Source organism: Acinonyx jubatus, chromosome C1 (genome assembly GCF_027475565.1).
Source record: "Acinonyx jubatus isolate Ajub_Pintada_27869175 chromosome C1, VMU_Ajub_asm_v1.0, whole genome shotgun sequence".
NCBI classification, from domain to species: Eukaryota; Metazoa; Chordata; class Mammalia; order Carnivora; family Felidae; genus Acinonyx; species Acinonyx jubatus.
This window is the reverse complement of record NC_069381.1, coordinates 64,111,980-64,127,401: the sequence shown is the minus strand read 5'-3', so window position 1 is coordinate 64,127,401 and position 15,422 is coordinate 64,111,980. Positions and strand designations below refer to the sequence as shown.

At 37.9% G+C, this 15,422-nt stretch overlaps 1 protein-coding gene across 5 annotated transcripts in view; it reads left to right on the top strand.

Annotated features, from left to right (window-relative positions):
• USP33 (ubiquitin specific peptidase 33) overlaps positions 1 to 12,274 on the top strand; it is a 61,268-nt gene extending 48,994 nt beyond the window's left edge. For all 5 annotated transcript variants that reach the window (XM_027058828.2, XM_027058827.2, XM_027058824.2 and 2 more), the window contains 3 exons: positions 8,818 to 8,920; positions 10,640 to 10,708; positions 11,081 to 12,274. In XM_027058828.2, the coding sequence (XP_026914629.1) occupies positions 8,818 to 8,920; positions 10,640 to 10,708; positions 11,081 to 11,238 (330 nt within the window). In that variant the 3' untranslated portion in view covers positions 11,239 to 12,274. The remainder of the gene's footprint in view (positions 1 to 8,817; positions 8,921 to 10,639; positions 10,709 to 11,080) is intronic.
• Positions 12,275 to 15,422: the final 3,148 nt, after the last annotated feature.

The following is a 15,422-nucleotide window of genomic DNA, read 5'->3' as shown; positions in this document are numbered from 1 at the left end:
AAATTTAAAAATGGGGGAGAGGTGGGCGATACAGGTATACATATATAGGTTGTGGTTATGGAATGAATAAGTCACGAAGGAATGTAGTCAATGCTACCGTAAGAGCGATGGATCAAGAAAGGTGGTAGCTACACTGGTCGTGAATACAGTATAATGTGTAAACATGGAATCACTATGTTGTACACCTGAAGCTAATGTAACATTATGTGTCAGCTATATTCAGAATCATTTAATGTGTATATGCTGACTGAATGACCCATCCATATGCAAATTCAGGGTTTTTCTGTGTGCTTAGAGCTGTTTGATGGTCTTAGGCTCTGAAGTTTTAAAATACTATAGTGGTTGAGGAAAAAAGACATATTTAAACATGCATGAATGATATGCACTAATTCAGAGAGGCAAAATGAAGTAATTCATAGGTAATTAAGTAAGTAAAGAGGAGAAACTGTTGTAGTATCACTGGTTAATTATAGCAGATTACCAGTCTAGATGGTGATGATGATGATTTTATATACACTGCTAGGTTTTATGGGGGTGCCTGAGTGGCTCAGTCAGTTGAGCATCTGATTCTTGGTTTCAGCTCAGGTCATGATCTCACAATTCATGAGTTGGAGCCCCATGTTCGGCTCTGTGCTGGCAGCATGGCGCCTGCTCGGGATTCATTCTCATTCTCTCTCTCTCTCTCTCTCTCCCCCTCTCCCCCTCTCCCCCCCACCCCCCCCTCTCTTTCCTGCCCCTCCCCTGCACACATGCTCTCTGTCTTTCAAAATAAATAAGTAAACACTAAAAAAAATAAACAACCAGGATTTACGGACAAGGACTAGTACAGTTCCATTTATCTAGGTAACAATAAGTAAGTATCTTCAAAGTACTGTTGTCAGTAGCACAGTTCCAACTTTTTATTTATGGTCCAAAGTTCCAGTAGAGAATCCTAGTAGAGTTTCAGTCACCTGAGAACCATGTGCATTGATAATCCTACAAAGACTGTATTGGTGGAGGGATGGGTTATTTTTTAAGAGAAAATTGAGATTCTTTCAGTAAAAAAGGAGAGGAACTTGTTAAATAGACAAGAGATGGGGGTACCTGGGTGGCTCAGTTGGTTCATGGGATTGAGCCCCATGTCGGGCTCTGTGCTGACAGCTTGGACCCTGTTGAGGATTCTTTCTCACCCTTTCTCCCTGCCCCTCCCCTGCTTGTTATCTCTCTAAATAAATAAATAAACATTAAAAGACAAGACATGAACAGTATGTTCCATGTTATGGCTGCCCAGCACATGTTCACACATCATACACATGTATACATACTTGCTTTTCTTCATGGATTTAGAATTTTTTGTGTGTGCCCTTGCCTAAAGTAAAGAAATTTTCACACACACAGGAAGATAATATAGGTATCAATTTGTGTATTGTGCTTAGGCCTCATTTGTTTCCTAAATTTAAGGAGGCAAGTTATAGTTGAATATTTAAAATAGTTCACTCCAGGGTGCCTGGATGGCTCAGTTGGTTGGGCATCTGACTTAGGCTCAGGTCATGATCTCGCAGTTCACGAGTTCGAGCCCCGTGTTGGACTCTGAGCCTGCTTTGGATTCTGTGTCTCCCTCTCTCTCTGCCCCTTCCCTGCTCATGCTCTGTCTCTCTCAGAAATAAATAAACACACACACACACACATATACACACACACACACATAAAATAGTTCATTCCATGAATGCTTGAATAAATGGTTAATGACTATATCCATTAGGGTTGGGGGAACAGAAGTTATTGTAAGTATTTTGAATATAATAGGAATATAGGCAAAGAAATACTTAAACAACTACTGAAAGGACTAGTCAGTGAAGGTCAAGAAGACCATTTATGGCGTTTGGACCATAAATAAAAAGTTGGAACTGTGCTACTGACAACAGTACTTTGAAGATACTTACTTATTGCTACCTAGACTTATTGCTGACTCTTAAGGTATCTAGAAGTGGGATAGGCTGCCGTGCTGGAGGTAGGAGAGGTGGCCCGTGGGGGTTTCAGAGCCCAAACAGGTTAAGGAGAGCTTCTTGTGTGGACCCAGTCAATGGGGTTGGAGCCCAGGTAAGTTGAAAATGGATACCCATGTTGGCTGGGGGTTGGGGTGCAGTGGGTGATAGGATTGAGGGATGGATTCCATATGTAGAGTTGATCAAATAATAAGTATAGTGAGAGCCACATTTCTCATTGTCAGATAAGAGTTACAGGTATGCAAAGGGAGAAAACTAAAATGGATCATGTTACTAGATTGGACTTATAGGTATCTTTGTGAACTCATGGTGATACATATATACACACATACATACAGAGGTACAAATGTGTGTATGTGTACACATGTATAGAAGCAGATGGATGTGTATATATGTTCATTCCCTACCTTTGTCACTGAAAGGGCCTGGGAGCAATGCTAATTCCAATAGGATTGAAAATACCTAGCTTTCATCAGATCCTGGCCTCTTAACATCTTTCTTCACTAAAAGGTACCAGCCTTCCTTAGAGAAGTGGCTGGTTCATATCAATGTTAATTTCCAACTTTTAGTCATTTCTGTTGCGTAGGAAAATGTCCTTTTGTGTATGAAACGTACACCAAGATGTTTGGAGGAAAGGAACATTTGCTTAGCAGCTTACTCTCCATGGTCTAAGTAAAGGAAATTTCTTTGTGTCATATTGGAGTTTTCCTGTAAGTTTGAGATCGTTTCCAAGTTAAAAAATTTAAAATTGTGCAGTCCCTGGAAATTATCTCAACTGTTTGCCACTGGTAATTCTCAGAATAATGCTCAGAAATCTATTAAACTTGATAACCTGCTAATCTCAGGACCCTGGTGGGTTATTCTCAGGATGCTCATAAGACACAAGATGCTGCTGCTTTTAAAGATGTTAGCTGCCTGTGACACCAAGTAAAGGATTCTCGGGAAGATGCTTGGCAGTAGTGGCAAAATCCTATTTATGCCATCTGTAGATGCTTCAGTCCTACTCACAGCTGCCACCAGAGGGGAGAAGTTGCTTTCTTTTGTGCCTTCTATATATTGCATAGATCATTGATAATGCCTAATCTGTAGTACTCCTGGCATGGGATCCTGGAAAATGTAGGCTTCTCTTCACAGAAGGGAGTGTAAGAATGAATGGAAATGATGCTTTATCGGCTGTACAGTAAAGTCTGTCTCTTGTCACCTCAGTATTCATGCATGTAAGCAACAGCAGTAGCAACAATATCATGTTTCTGTTTAACACCATGCAACCAGCTCATGTACCAATACATGCTGTGTTTACATTTTCCTAAACTTGGGAGACTCAAAGTTCTATGAGTCACTAAATCCATTTTTGGATGTTAGTCATTCATCTTTAGTTCAGTCAGTTCAGTCATAATATCCCTTTCATACTGTGAAGAATAAACTATAAGATTAACTACAACCAGTATACCTTATATGAAATAGTATAGGAAGAAAAGTAAATTTGTAATTATTTACAAATTTGCTAAATGTTTACAGATATGTATATGCGGTAAGGAAGAAATATGTATGTACAGCTGATCATTTACCCATTTCATATTCTCTGTTTTCTCAATCAGCACTTAAGTTGGTTGTGGTTGTATTTACCCAGACCATCATTACTGAAGAATCTGAGGTCTTTGTAATCTTGCCTGGTTTAGATTTCTCTAGTTGCCTATTAGCTTTTAACCTCTGGGTTTGGAAATACTGAATGGTGCTTGCTGTGGGTTGAATGGCGGTCCCCCCGAAAAGATATATCCATGTTCTAATCTCTGTGAGTTCACCTTAATTGTGAATATGACCTGATTTGAAAAAGGGTTTTGCATATGTAATTAACTTAAGGATCTTGAGATGAGATCATTGTAGATTATATGCATGTACCCTAAATTCAATGATCAATGTCCTTATAAAAAGACCTACAGAAGAAAGAGGCTCAGAAGAGCTGAAAGCCATATATAGGCAGGAGGCAGAGCTTGGAATATATAGCCACAAAGCAGAAACTTTAAGAGGCAAGGAATAGAATTTCCCCTAAAATCTTCCCTAACGTATGTTCCTGCCTACACCTTGATTTTGGGCTTCTGTTCTCCAGAACTTTGGAAGATTAAATATCTGTTTTCAGATACCAAGTGTATGGTAATCTGTTATACAGTAGCCCTCTGAAACTAATACAGTAGGTATAATCTGGTTTTCAGACATAAGCCTTTTTGTTCCTGTTGTATAGTGGCCATTTTATTTCAGCCTTTAAATACCCAGTACTGTAACCCACTCTGCCTCTTGGTTCAGTGACTAGAGGAACCATACATAACCAGAGGAGTATTTCAACTTTTAGTCCAGAAAACCATTGTTGTTTCCCTGTGGAATTGAATACCTCCAAACTAGTAGAGGCCAAAGTTGTGGAGATGAGAAGCAAAGATTTGTGAGTATGTCATTAGGTACTTTCTTTACCTGGTATCTAGCCTCATGTATTCTGGTTATGGGGAAAATACCATATACTGATTTCTAGTTTGGAGCATATACCATACCACAGAGGACAGTACCAACCCCACAAAATTTTGCCACCCATGCACAAAAACTGAGTCTTCAATAGGCCAGCAGCTTTTAGGTGATGCCACATGATAAGGTCAGTGACTCCCATGAATGTGAGCCTGACGTGGGGCTCGATCTCACTACTGTGAGAACATGACCTGAGTTGAAATCAAGAGTTGGCTGCTTAACCAACTGAGCCACCCAGGTGCCCCACGGAAAATATTTTAGTAGACATTCTCTCTAAGAAGGGGTGACTAGTAAACACACAAAAGGGTACACTATCAGCAATCATTAGGAAAATGCAAGTTAAAACCTGTGAAATACCATCACACAATTCTTAGAATAACTGGATAATATCAAGTGCTTACAAGAATGCAGAGCAAGTGGAATCGTCACATGCTGGTGGGAATGCAAAATGTTACATGCCAAATGATAGATTGGCAGTTTCTTCTAGGTTCAATAAGCATACGTGCACGTGACTCAGCAGTGTCACTTCTGAGTATTTACTCCAGAGAAATGAAAACTTATGTTCACAAAAACTTATGTTCACAGGTGTGCCTGGCTGGTTCAGTCTGTAGAGCATGTGACTTGAGGTCGTGAGTTCAAGCCCCATCTTGGGCGTAAAGCTTACATTAAAAATAAATAATAGAAAAGAAACGTGTGTACAGATGGTCATAGCAGTATTGGTCATAATTGACCTAAACTGGAAACCATTGAAATGTTATCGGCTGGCAAATGGATAAACAAAATGTATAGCTCTATAATGGAATAATACTACTGGTAGTAAAGAAGATTGGAGTATTGATGCATGCAGCAGCATGGATGAATCTCAGAAACATTAGGCCAGGGGAAAGTAGATGTGAAAAGGCTATGTGATGTTGAATTCCATTGATATGAAATATCTGAAAAGTGGGAAACCATGAAGACAATGTACATCAGTGGTTTCCTGGGGCTGAGAATAAGAGATTGATTGTAGGATGGTGCAGGAGAACTTTTTGGGGTGTCAGAAATATTCTAAACTGGTTTATGGTTGTGTTGCAAAACTATAAATTTACTCCCCCCCCCCCCCCTTTTAAAGCAGGCTCCATGCCCAGTGTTGGACTTAAACTCACAACCCTGAGATCAAGAGTTGGATGCTCTATAGATTAAGCCACCCATGCATTCCCCACCGCCCCCCCCCCCCCAAAAAAAAAGAAAACAGTGTGTGAGTGTAAAACTTAACACTGGAGTACAAATATAGGTGCCCTTGGTAGACTGGAACTTAAGTAGAGTTTCTGAAAAATTGAAAAAGTAGATAGGATCAGGTTGAAGAAGCAAACCAAAGGCCACAGGAAATATCATACAGATTTCAAGCTTGAAAGTGGCAGACACCAATAATAACCTCAGCATTCTGTCCCCTGCATTGTACAAGGCAACAAGCATAAAGGTTTTTGCGTGGATACAGCAGTAAATAAGGAGATGTGGGTCAGTTAAAGAAGGAATTATCTTAGGTAGTTTCTAATCCATAGAATTGTGATTTCTTAAATTAAGCTTTAAAATAAACACAATTGGGGGTACCTGGGTGGCCCAGTCGGTTGAGCATCTGACTTTGGCTCAGGTCATGATCTCACAGTTTGTGAGTTTGAGCCTTGCATTGGGCTCACTGCTGTCAGCGCACAGCCCGCTTTGGATCCTCTGTCCCCTTCTCTCTCTCTACCCCCCCCCCCCCCGTGCTATATAAAAAATAAATAAACATTAAAAAATTACAGTTGATCCTCAGAGAGATAAAGACATAAAGATATTATATCATAAAAACAAAACTCAACAGATGAGTTGATTGAATAGCAGTATAAATAATGCTGGAGAGCAAAGTGGTGTACTGAAAGGTTTTGCAGAGTTTCTCCTAAAATGAAACACAAGGATAAACAGATGGAAAACAGAAGTTTCAACATGTTGGATAGATATAGAATCCAATGTTTTTCTAATAGGTAAATTTATTTTATTTTTTTAATTAAAAAAATTTTTTTGAGAGAGTCAGAGCATGTGAGCAACTGGGGAGGGACAGTTGGAGAGGGAGAGAGAATCCCAAGCAGGCTCCACACCCAGTGAGGAAGATGACTGAGAGATTGAGCCCAGGGTAGAGCCTGACTCAGGACTTGCCATGAAATTATGACCTGAGCTGAAATCAAGAGTCCTATGCTTAATTGACTAAGCCACCCAGGCACTGCATATTTATTTTAGAAGAGACTAGAGGGGAGGAACAACTATTAGGGCAACAGTTTAGAGAAATTAACCTGAAGTAGAAAAAAACATGTATCTTTTTTTTTAAGTGTTTTTTTGTTTTTTTTTTTTTTTTTTGAGAGTGAGCATGAGGATGAGTTGGGGAGGGGCAGAGAGAGAGAGAGAGAGAGAGAGAGAGAGAGAGAGAGAGAATCCCAAGCAGGCTCCACACTGTCAGCATGGAGCCTGATGAGGGGCTTGAACTCACAAACCATGAGATCATGACCTGAGCTAAAATCAAGAGTCGGATGCTCAAACCGACTGAGCCACTCAGGCGCCCCAACATGTATCTTTAAATTAATGAGGCGGTTGTAGTTAACTAAATATTTTAAAAACCCCACCTAGACACATAAGAAATATCCTAATGCCAAAAATGAAGTCCTGAAAGTATTCAAACCTGATAAAGCTATGTGTTAAGTGTATTTAATTGGTATAATCAATCTGACATTACATTTCAGAAATCTCCATTCTCTAGGGATAAATTGTGCATCATAGGAAGTCCCAACTTTAATTCTCTACCTTGAGACAGACATACTTTGATTTCTTCGTTAACCATCAGACAGCCACAGTGTTTTTCATTGCCTTTCATTGTTCTGTGGAAGCAACTATCTTATATCCTAGAAAGATCCTTGCCCTCAAATAACTTTAATAAATAAATAATACATGATGTATTGAAAGGTAATGAGTTCTGTGGAAAAGGAAAATAATACAACAGTGTACTAGAACATAGAACAGTGATGATGGGAGGTGTCAGGTGCAATTTCAAAAAGGGTGATCAAGATAGGCCTTTATTGAGAAGGTGACATGTAAGCAAAGACTTGAAGGAGGTGCGGAAGGTTTTCAGATAAGCGTGAAAAGGAGTGATGGCCATGTAAAAGCTTTAAGAAGCAGGAATGTAAATATTTGGTTCTGGGAATAACAAAGAGGTCTATGTGACTACAAGTGAATACATGATGAAGAAAGTATTAGAAGATGAAGTCAAATCATGGAGCCAGATCATGGAGGTACTTCTGTGCTATTATAAGGATCTTTGGGGATAATGGCAGGGTTTTACTAGATTTGATTCTAGGAGAGACATTATCTGAATTTGGCTGTCTTTGTCCTCAAATAGTATGTACCATGGGCATTTAGTTACCCATAATGAAATATTTTTAAGAGTCTCTTGTCTTTCCACACGAATACAGGTAGATAAATTTCAGATACCCTTCATCTTTCCCAAGCTCTTTGCCTCCACCTTTCTTTTCATACTAGTTTTTCTATCATTTCAGCTTCTTTAGTTGAAAGCAGTAGTAGCCCACATTAGCTAACTTAAGCAAAAAAGAAATTTATCAAAAGGTAAAACTGAATAACCAACTTCTCCAGAATTTTAGGATCCAGGCTAGTTCTGAGTATGTAGCTAACAAAATTGACATTGGAGTGACTTCATTCTCACCATTAGATCGCTCCTGAAGATTTCCATTTCTAGTAGAGTTTTGCCTAGATGAGTCACATACTCATTTCCTTAGGCCTTAGAAGAGGCAATGGAACAACTTTAGGGACTTTTGTCCCACCACTTTTGGGAATTTGTCCTATACATATATGTATATTGTTGGTGAAATGACATGTACAAGATTATTCTTTGCAGCACTGTGCTTGTAATTCATTGCAGCATTGTGTTTGTAATAGCAACATGTCCACTAATATCTCAAGTGAGCAGAAGTAAAGGGTAGACAGTGGATATGATATGTTTAAATAAGATTTACACATTTGATTTTTAATAAATATGTAGAGTATTTGTTGTTTTGAAGACTTACCTTGACCATTTTCAGTTATTGTCTTGGATTCTCCTTTTGTGTATACTTGTAAATTTTGAGACATAACCTAGACTTGTTTATTTATAGTGTTACTGTGGTACTAAGATAACTTAGCATCAATGTACATCACATTCTTTACGAGGAACTGGCCTTCTCAGATGCTAAAGTAGAATGGTTGTATTCTGCTATAAAACAAGTTTTAGATATTAGGTGACTGATTTTTTTTCTTCCTGTAGCTAAACAGAGCATTCCAAGAGGAGGACTCTCCAGCTACTTTTTATTGCATCAGTATGCAGTGGTTTAGAGAATGGGAAAGTTTTGTGAAGGGTAAAGATGGAGGTAAGTGGTTAACTGAAAAATGAAATTCTTTGTTGGGGCGCCTGGGTGGCTTGGTCGGTTAAGCGTCCGACTTCGGCTCAGGTCATGATCTCACGGTCCGTGAGTTCGAGCCCCATGTCGGACTCTGTGCTGACAGCTCAGAGCCTGGAGCCTGTTTCCAATTCTGTGTCTCGCTCTCTCTCTGCCCCTCCCCTGTTCATGCTCTGTCTCTCTGTCTCAAAAATAAATAAATGTTTAAAAAAAAAAAAAAGAAATTCTTTGTTGATTTTTTTTTTTTAAATTAACAAATACTTTTTGAGTATCTGTATGCATTTGGGATTATATACCAGTGAGAAAAAGAGAAAAAGATCTAACAGTCTAGTTTATATTCTGGTTATATAAATGCTTTAAACCTATTTCATGAATTATAGCATATTCATAGCAGGAATAGAGGAACCGAACAAAAGTAGTCTACAATCTTAATATCGAAAAGTTAAAACAAATCTTCCCAACATTGGTTACATAATGGTTTAACCATTACTACTTTGTCGACTTTAAAAACAAATTTGTGGGGCGCCTGGTCAGCTCAGTTGGTTAAATGTCTCACTCTTGATTTCAGCTCAGGTCATGATCTCATGGTTTGTGGAATTGAACCCCACACTGGGCTGTGTGCTGAGGGCGCAGAGCCTGCTTGGGACTTCTCTCTCCCTCTTTTTCTGCCCCTCCCCCACTTGCATGCACTTTCTCTCAAAATAAATAAACATTATAAAAAATTTAAAAATAATTTTTGTGACAGTATGTGTAAAAAGATGTTCTTGATATATGAAAAAGGTTGCAATACTGTATACATCCTCTGAAACTTTTATATTTAAAAAAATGGCAAACATATGCAAAGGCAAAAAACCCCACAGATATTAAACCTGCTTATCTCTCTGTAATGGGATTACAATATTTTTTCTTCCTTGTGCCTTTTTTTTTCTTCAGATTTTAGTAATGAACACGCACTGTCCTTTTATATTTTGTATTCAAGGGGAAAATGGGTGTTTTTCCCCCTTAAATTAAAAAAGGATGTATTTTAACATTTCATTTTATAATGCTTTTGTAATGTTTTTAGTTTAAATAATGACAATCTGAAATAAATCGAGAATTACATGATTTCTTTTTAAAAAATAATTTTTTTAATGTTTATTTTTGAGAGAAAGAGAGAGCGTGAGCAGGGGAGGGGCAGAGAGACAGGGAGACGCAGAATCCAAAGCAAGTTCCAGGCTCTGAGCTGTCAGCACAGAGCCCAATCCAGGACTCGAACTCACGAACCTCAAGATATGACCTGAGCCCAAGTTGGATGCTTACCCAGCTGAGCCACCCAGGCACCCCTACATGATTTCTTTTTAAATTACAAAAGAATTGTTCTTTTATAGTATTAAAAGTGAATTTTATTTTACTTTATTTATTTATTTTTTAAAAGTGCATTTTAACCTGTGATCCTCAAATGGATAGTTAAGATTGAGATTTTGGATGGTAGTGAGAGAGCCTCTCTCCCCCTTTCTTTCTTGGTTTTGTTTTGGGGGAACCAAAAAGACCCAAAAAGAAGCTCAGAAGACAGTTCAGAATTCACTATAATAATCAGTGTGATTATATAGTTACATTCCTCAACTATTTCAAGCACAGAAATATGTAATTCTTTGGTGCATTCCTTTGAAAAGTATGCATTTTGATCATTTGTTTTTCCTTTTGACTTAGATCCTCCAGGTCCTATTGATAACACTAAAATTGCAGTCACTAAATGTGGCAATGTAATGCTCAGGCAAGGTAAGTTTGACTAATATTTAAACTATTTGTCACTATTAAGAATATATCATTACTAGCCATCTGTGCCACATTTTTTACGCAGCTCAATGATATAATTCATACATGAAGTAGGACAAATACTTGCCTAAAAGTTGCCAGTGTCTGTTATTTGAGCAAAGGTTTTAAGGCTTTTGTATGAGCTAGGAAAGAGTACTTAAGACAGACCATATGTTGCAGCTTATAACAATATGGGGTGGTAATCTGAAAATTCATGTTCCACAAGTTCTCAGTTATCCCTGGAGTATTCATGCTAGGGGGAGGGTACATTATGAATGTTTTTGCAATATGAATATGTAGGATTGTAAATATTATTCTGTTTGCACTTAATTTTAGGAGCAGATTCTGGTCAGATTTCAGAAGAAACATGGAATTTTCTACAGTCTATATATGGTGGAGGGCCCGAAGTTATCCTACGACCTCCAGTTGTTCATGTTGACCCTGATAGTCTGCAAGCAGAAGAAAAAATTGAAGTAGAAACTCGGTCCTTGTAATTTTGAGGATATAGAGAGTTCTAATGAGAAATCATTTTCATTTCCTCTCGCATACACATGCAAAAACATTCCTAAAAACATGTTTATTTTCTTGATTTTTAATATTTTATCTCTTATTCCTTCTTACTGGGCATTATGGAAGAATGTGTTAAAATGTATGATATACTACAGGTTGGTATATTTAATGCTAGATAACTTACCGTAAAGTCTTTCAGTGTGATATTTTTGAAAGAGAAGGGATAATTGTGATCATTTGGTAATCAGTAGGTTATCTTTGACCTTTATACTACATGCAAATCCATAGTATCCTTTGTAGTTTTGTAAATACTTTTGCTTTGGAAACTTTTTCATTACCTTAAAATACCATAACTCTGACCAATCATTTCAGTTCTCCAGAAACCTAATTTAATTGTATAGTTTTGACATGGCTTCATATAATAAAGAGCCTATTTTAAATTGAAAGTTGTAGTCAGAAAAATGGTAATTTCCTAAAGCTCAGGAAACGTTAAGGTGTCACTTCTTTTGCACTGCAGCATATAAACTAGCATATTAATATTTACAAAATGTCTTTTTGAATGTATCAAGGATGTATTTAGTTTGAGTGGAATTTGTGTCAGCAGTTATCAGTAACTTATTGCCTCTTATACTGTAAAAGGTTAAACTTCAATTCCTGTAACCCTGGATAGTATTCATTAATATTAGTAAAAAACTTAGAGTTAGTTTTAGGGCACTTTTTATTTTGAGAGCATGAAGTATGGAATGTGTTGATGAGATTGTTGATAAAGCTAAAGACACTTGCAAAATGATTTTTTTAATGAAATGCATAAAGTCTTTTTGGATAATATAGTATGCACTGCTATTTGCTTGATTATGTGATGTCAAAACTTTAACTATGTTCCAAGTACAAAAACAAACTGGATTACTTTGAGGATGTTGAATAGCATTCATGATGGTTTGTTTTGGTGTGGGGCAACTGCCACCAGCTAAAACAGTGTTGTTAAAATTAGTTCAATAAAAATGATTTTAAAATGTGTAACTTGGGTGTTGAATTGACTTGATGAATATTAAGTGTGAAAGGTATAAAGTTTGTTAATATTAATGTCTTCCTGTTATTTCTTAATCACAGGTAGGCAAAATAAGTCATTTGGTATAGTACTTAAAGTTTTGATGTTTAATGAAACAGCGAGCTTAATTCATCAGCATTAAGATGTATTTGAATTTTTAAAAAGATGTATCTAGCTTTCAGATTTCTTCTTCCTCGTACATTATGATCCTCTTCACAGATTTAATGATGTTGTATCCAACTCTGAATCACCAGAGTTTATTGTAATTTTGGTATTTAAGAGATAGTCAAAAAAGGTTTGTTTTTAATAGTGCTTGTCGTTTATTGAATATTTATGATGTTTCAGCCACCTTACTAAAGTGCTTTACTTATATTTAATCCTTATTACAGCGTTATGACTTAGATCAAGTGGCTTGCCCCAAGTTACACAGCAAAGAAGTGGCAGATGGGGACTCCCAACTCCAGTCAATGTAACTTCATACCAGTGCTTATTCACCACTTTATAATATCTCCCAATGAATTCTTTTGAAACAGATGATAGTATTAGTCACATTCATTATTAGCATTACTATTTTCATAACAAACTTTGGAAGATTATGTGTGATTAATTATATCAGAAAGAGGTAATTTCCCTGTATTTTGAAGCTGCTCCTGTAACTCTCCAAGATGATAAGTTTGAATATACTTGTTACCGTTTTGAAGGATTGCATGTAAGGGGATTAGGTAAGAAACTCTTTCTCTTTTTTTTTTTTTTTTTGAGAGGGAAAGTGCATGTACAGAGGAGGAGCAGAAGGAGAGGGAGAGAGAATCTTTTTTTTTAATGTTTATTTATTTTTGAGAGAGAGAGAGTGTGTGTGAGTGAGCATAGTGGGGGAAGAGGCAGAGAGAGACACACAAAATGTGAAGCAGGCTCCAGGCTCTGAGTTGTCAGCACAGAGCCTGATGTGGTAGCACACAGTTTGAACTCACAAACTGTGAAGTCATGACCTGAACCGAAGTCAGATGCTTAACAGACTGAATCATGCAGGCACCCAAGGGAGAGAGAGAATCTTAAGCAAACTCCACACCCAGTGTGGAGTCCAGTGTGGGTCTCAATCCCAGGACTGTGAGATCATGACCTAGGCCAAAATGAAGAGTTGGACACTTAAACGACTGAACCACCCAGGTGCCCCAAGAAACTATTTTTTTAGGGGAAAAAACCCAGGCCACTGTTTAAGACTATTTTAATGATAACACAGCTACTACTAATCACTACTAATGCTGAATTCCTACTAATGCAAATGTTTGGCACAGATTAATATGCCCAAGTACACACAACTAAGTGTCAGAATTCAAACCCAGATGTGTCTTACTTCAAAATCTATGCTTCTTTCAGAAGTCACAAGTAAATTTCCATTTAGAGAATCCAATTACTGTTTCTCAGCCACTATTATATCCTGAAACTTCCTTCTTTAAACTTGCCTCGTGCTGCATTTTATCCATTTTCTTCCTCCGCATATCTCCCTATTTAGAGGGCTCACTCACTCCCTTGCTTTCAGCTATCACTTTTTTTTTTAAAGCAATCTCTACATACAATGTGGGGCTCAAACTCTCAACCCCAAGATCAAAACTCTGTGCCAAATATATATGCTCATATGTCAGTCACCTAAAACTCAAAAGTTTGAAAAAGCAGTATAAATAGTTATTAGAATGGGCTCTAGAGTCCAGTGAATGTATTGGTTAACTTCTGGTGCAAAAATGCTATATAACAACCACAAAAAGTCAGTGGTATACAAAAACATTTAGTTATTTTACAAGTTTGTGGAGTTCAGCAAATCAGGCTGTGGCTGGTCTCCACTGGGCTCACTCATGTATTTGCATTCAAGTTGGGCGTTGGCTAGGCAGGTCTTGAGACCTTGGCTGGGCTCACTCATTTGTCTTGAATTGGGCTCTGTTTCTTGTGTCCTTCACCAGGCTGACCCAGGCACGTTCTCTTGTTCATGGCAGAGGAGCAAGTTGTTTTCAAGCCTCTGCATGTGTCCTATCTGCTAATAACTCATTGGCCAAACCAAGTTACATGGTGAAACCTAGAATCAAGGGATGTGGGAATACAGTCTACTTTTAATGAGAGGAACTGCAAAGTCACATGGCAAAAGGTGTGGATACAGAGAGATATGAACAATTAATGCCATTAATGCAATCTAATGTAGTTAAATTGCTCATTTTTGAATCCTGGCTCTACCACTTACTAGCTGTAAACTTTGACACATTCCCTGATGTTGGTTTCCCCATCTGTAAAATGAGTATCTACTATCTTGGGTTGTTGTGATACTAAATGCTTTAAAAGATACAAAGTACCAGGGGCACTTGGGTGGCTCAGTGGGTTAAGTGTCCTGACTCTTGACATCGGCTTAGGTCATGATCTCACAGTATGTGAGATTGAGCCCCATGCAGGGCTCTGTGCTGACAGCTTGGAGCCTGCTTGGGATTCTCTCTCCCTCTCTCTCCTCCTCCCCTGCTCACCTGCACATGCGCATGTGCTCTCTCTCAAAATAAAAATAAACATCAAAAGATACAAAGTACATAGTAATTGTATATCTCTTCCCAATTTTGGGTGCAAAAAATGTGCCCTGACAGATACATCATCCTACAGGGCTTTTTACATTGTCATCAATGGCAGAAAGTCCAGGATCCCAGTCCATTTCTCTGTATGGCTTTAATTGCTAAGTGGGTAAGGACTTCAGTAACTCATGTCTGAAGTGTGTACATTTGGCAAGATTATGAACGTATAATTATGATAGCAACTGTTCAGGTATAGATTTATCAAACAAGCTCTTTGGGTTTAAGTTCATTCGATTTTCTTTCTCACCCATGTGAACTTGTGCCATAGGACCTGTGGACACTGAAGGGTGAAACTGTTCATGAATATAACAGCACGTATAGTTCTCTAACAGCAGTCATGATGCTACTCAGGTTGAAGACTATCTTTTGTAGTATAACAAAGCCCTCAAAAGTTGGTTAAAACAATGATTTATTATTTTTCACGATTCTGTGGGTTGTCTGGAGTCACTCATGAGGCTGCACTGAGCTGGCAGATATGCTATGTTATTAAGTCCAAAAAGGCTCCTGACATAACTGGAGC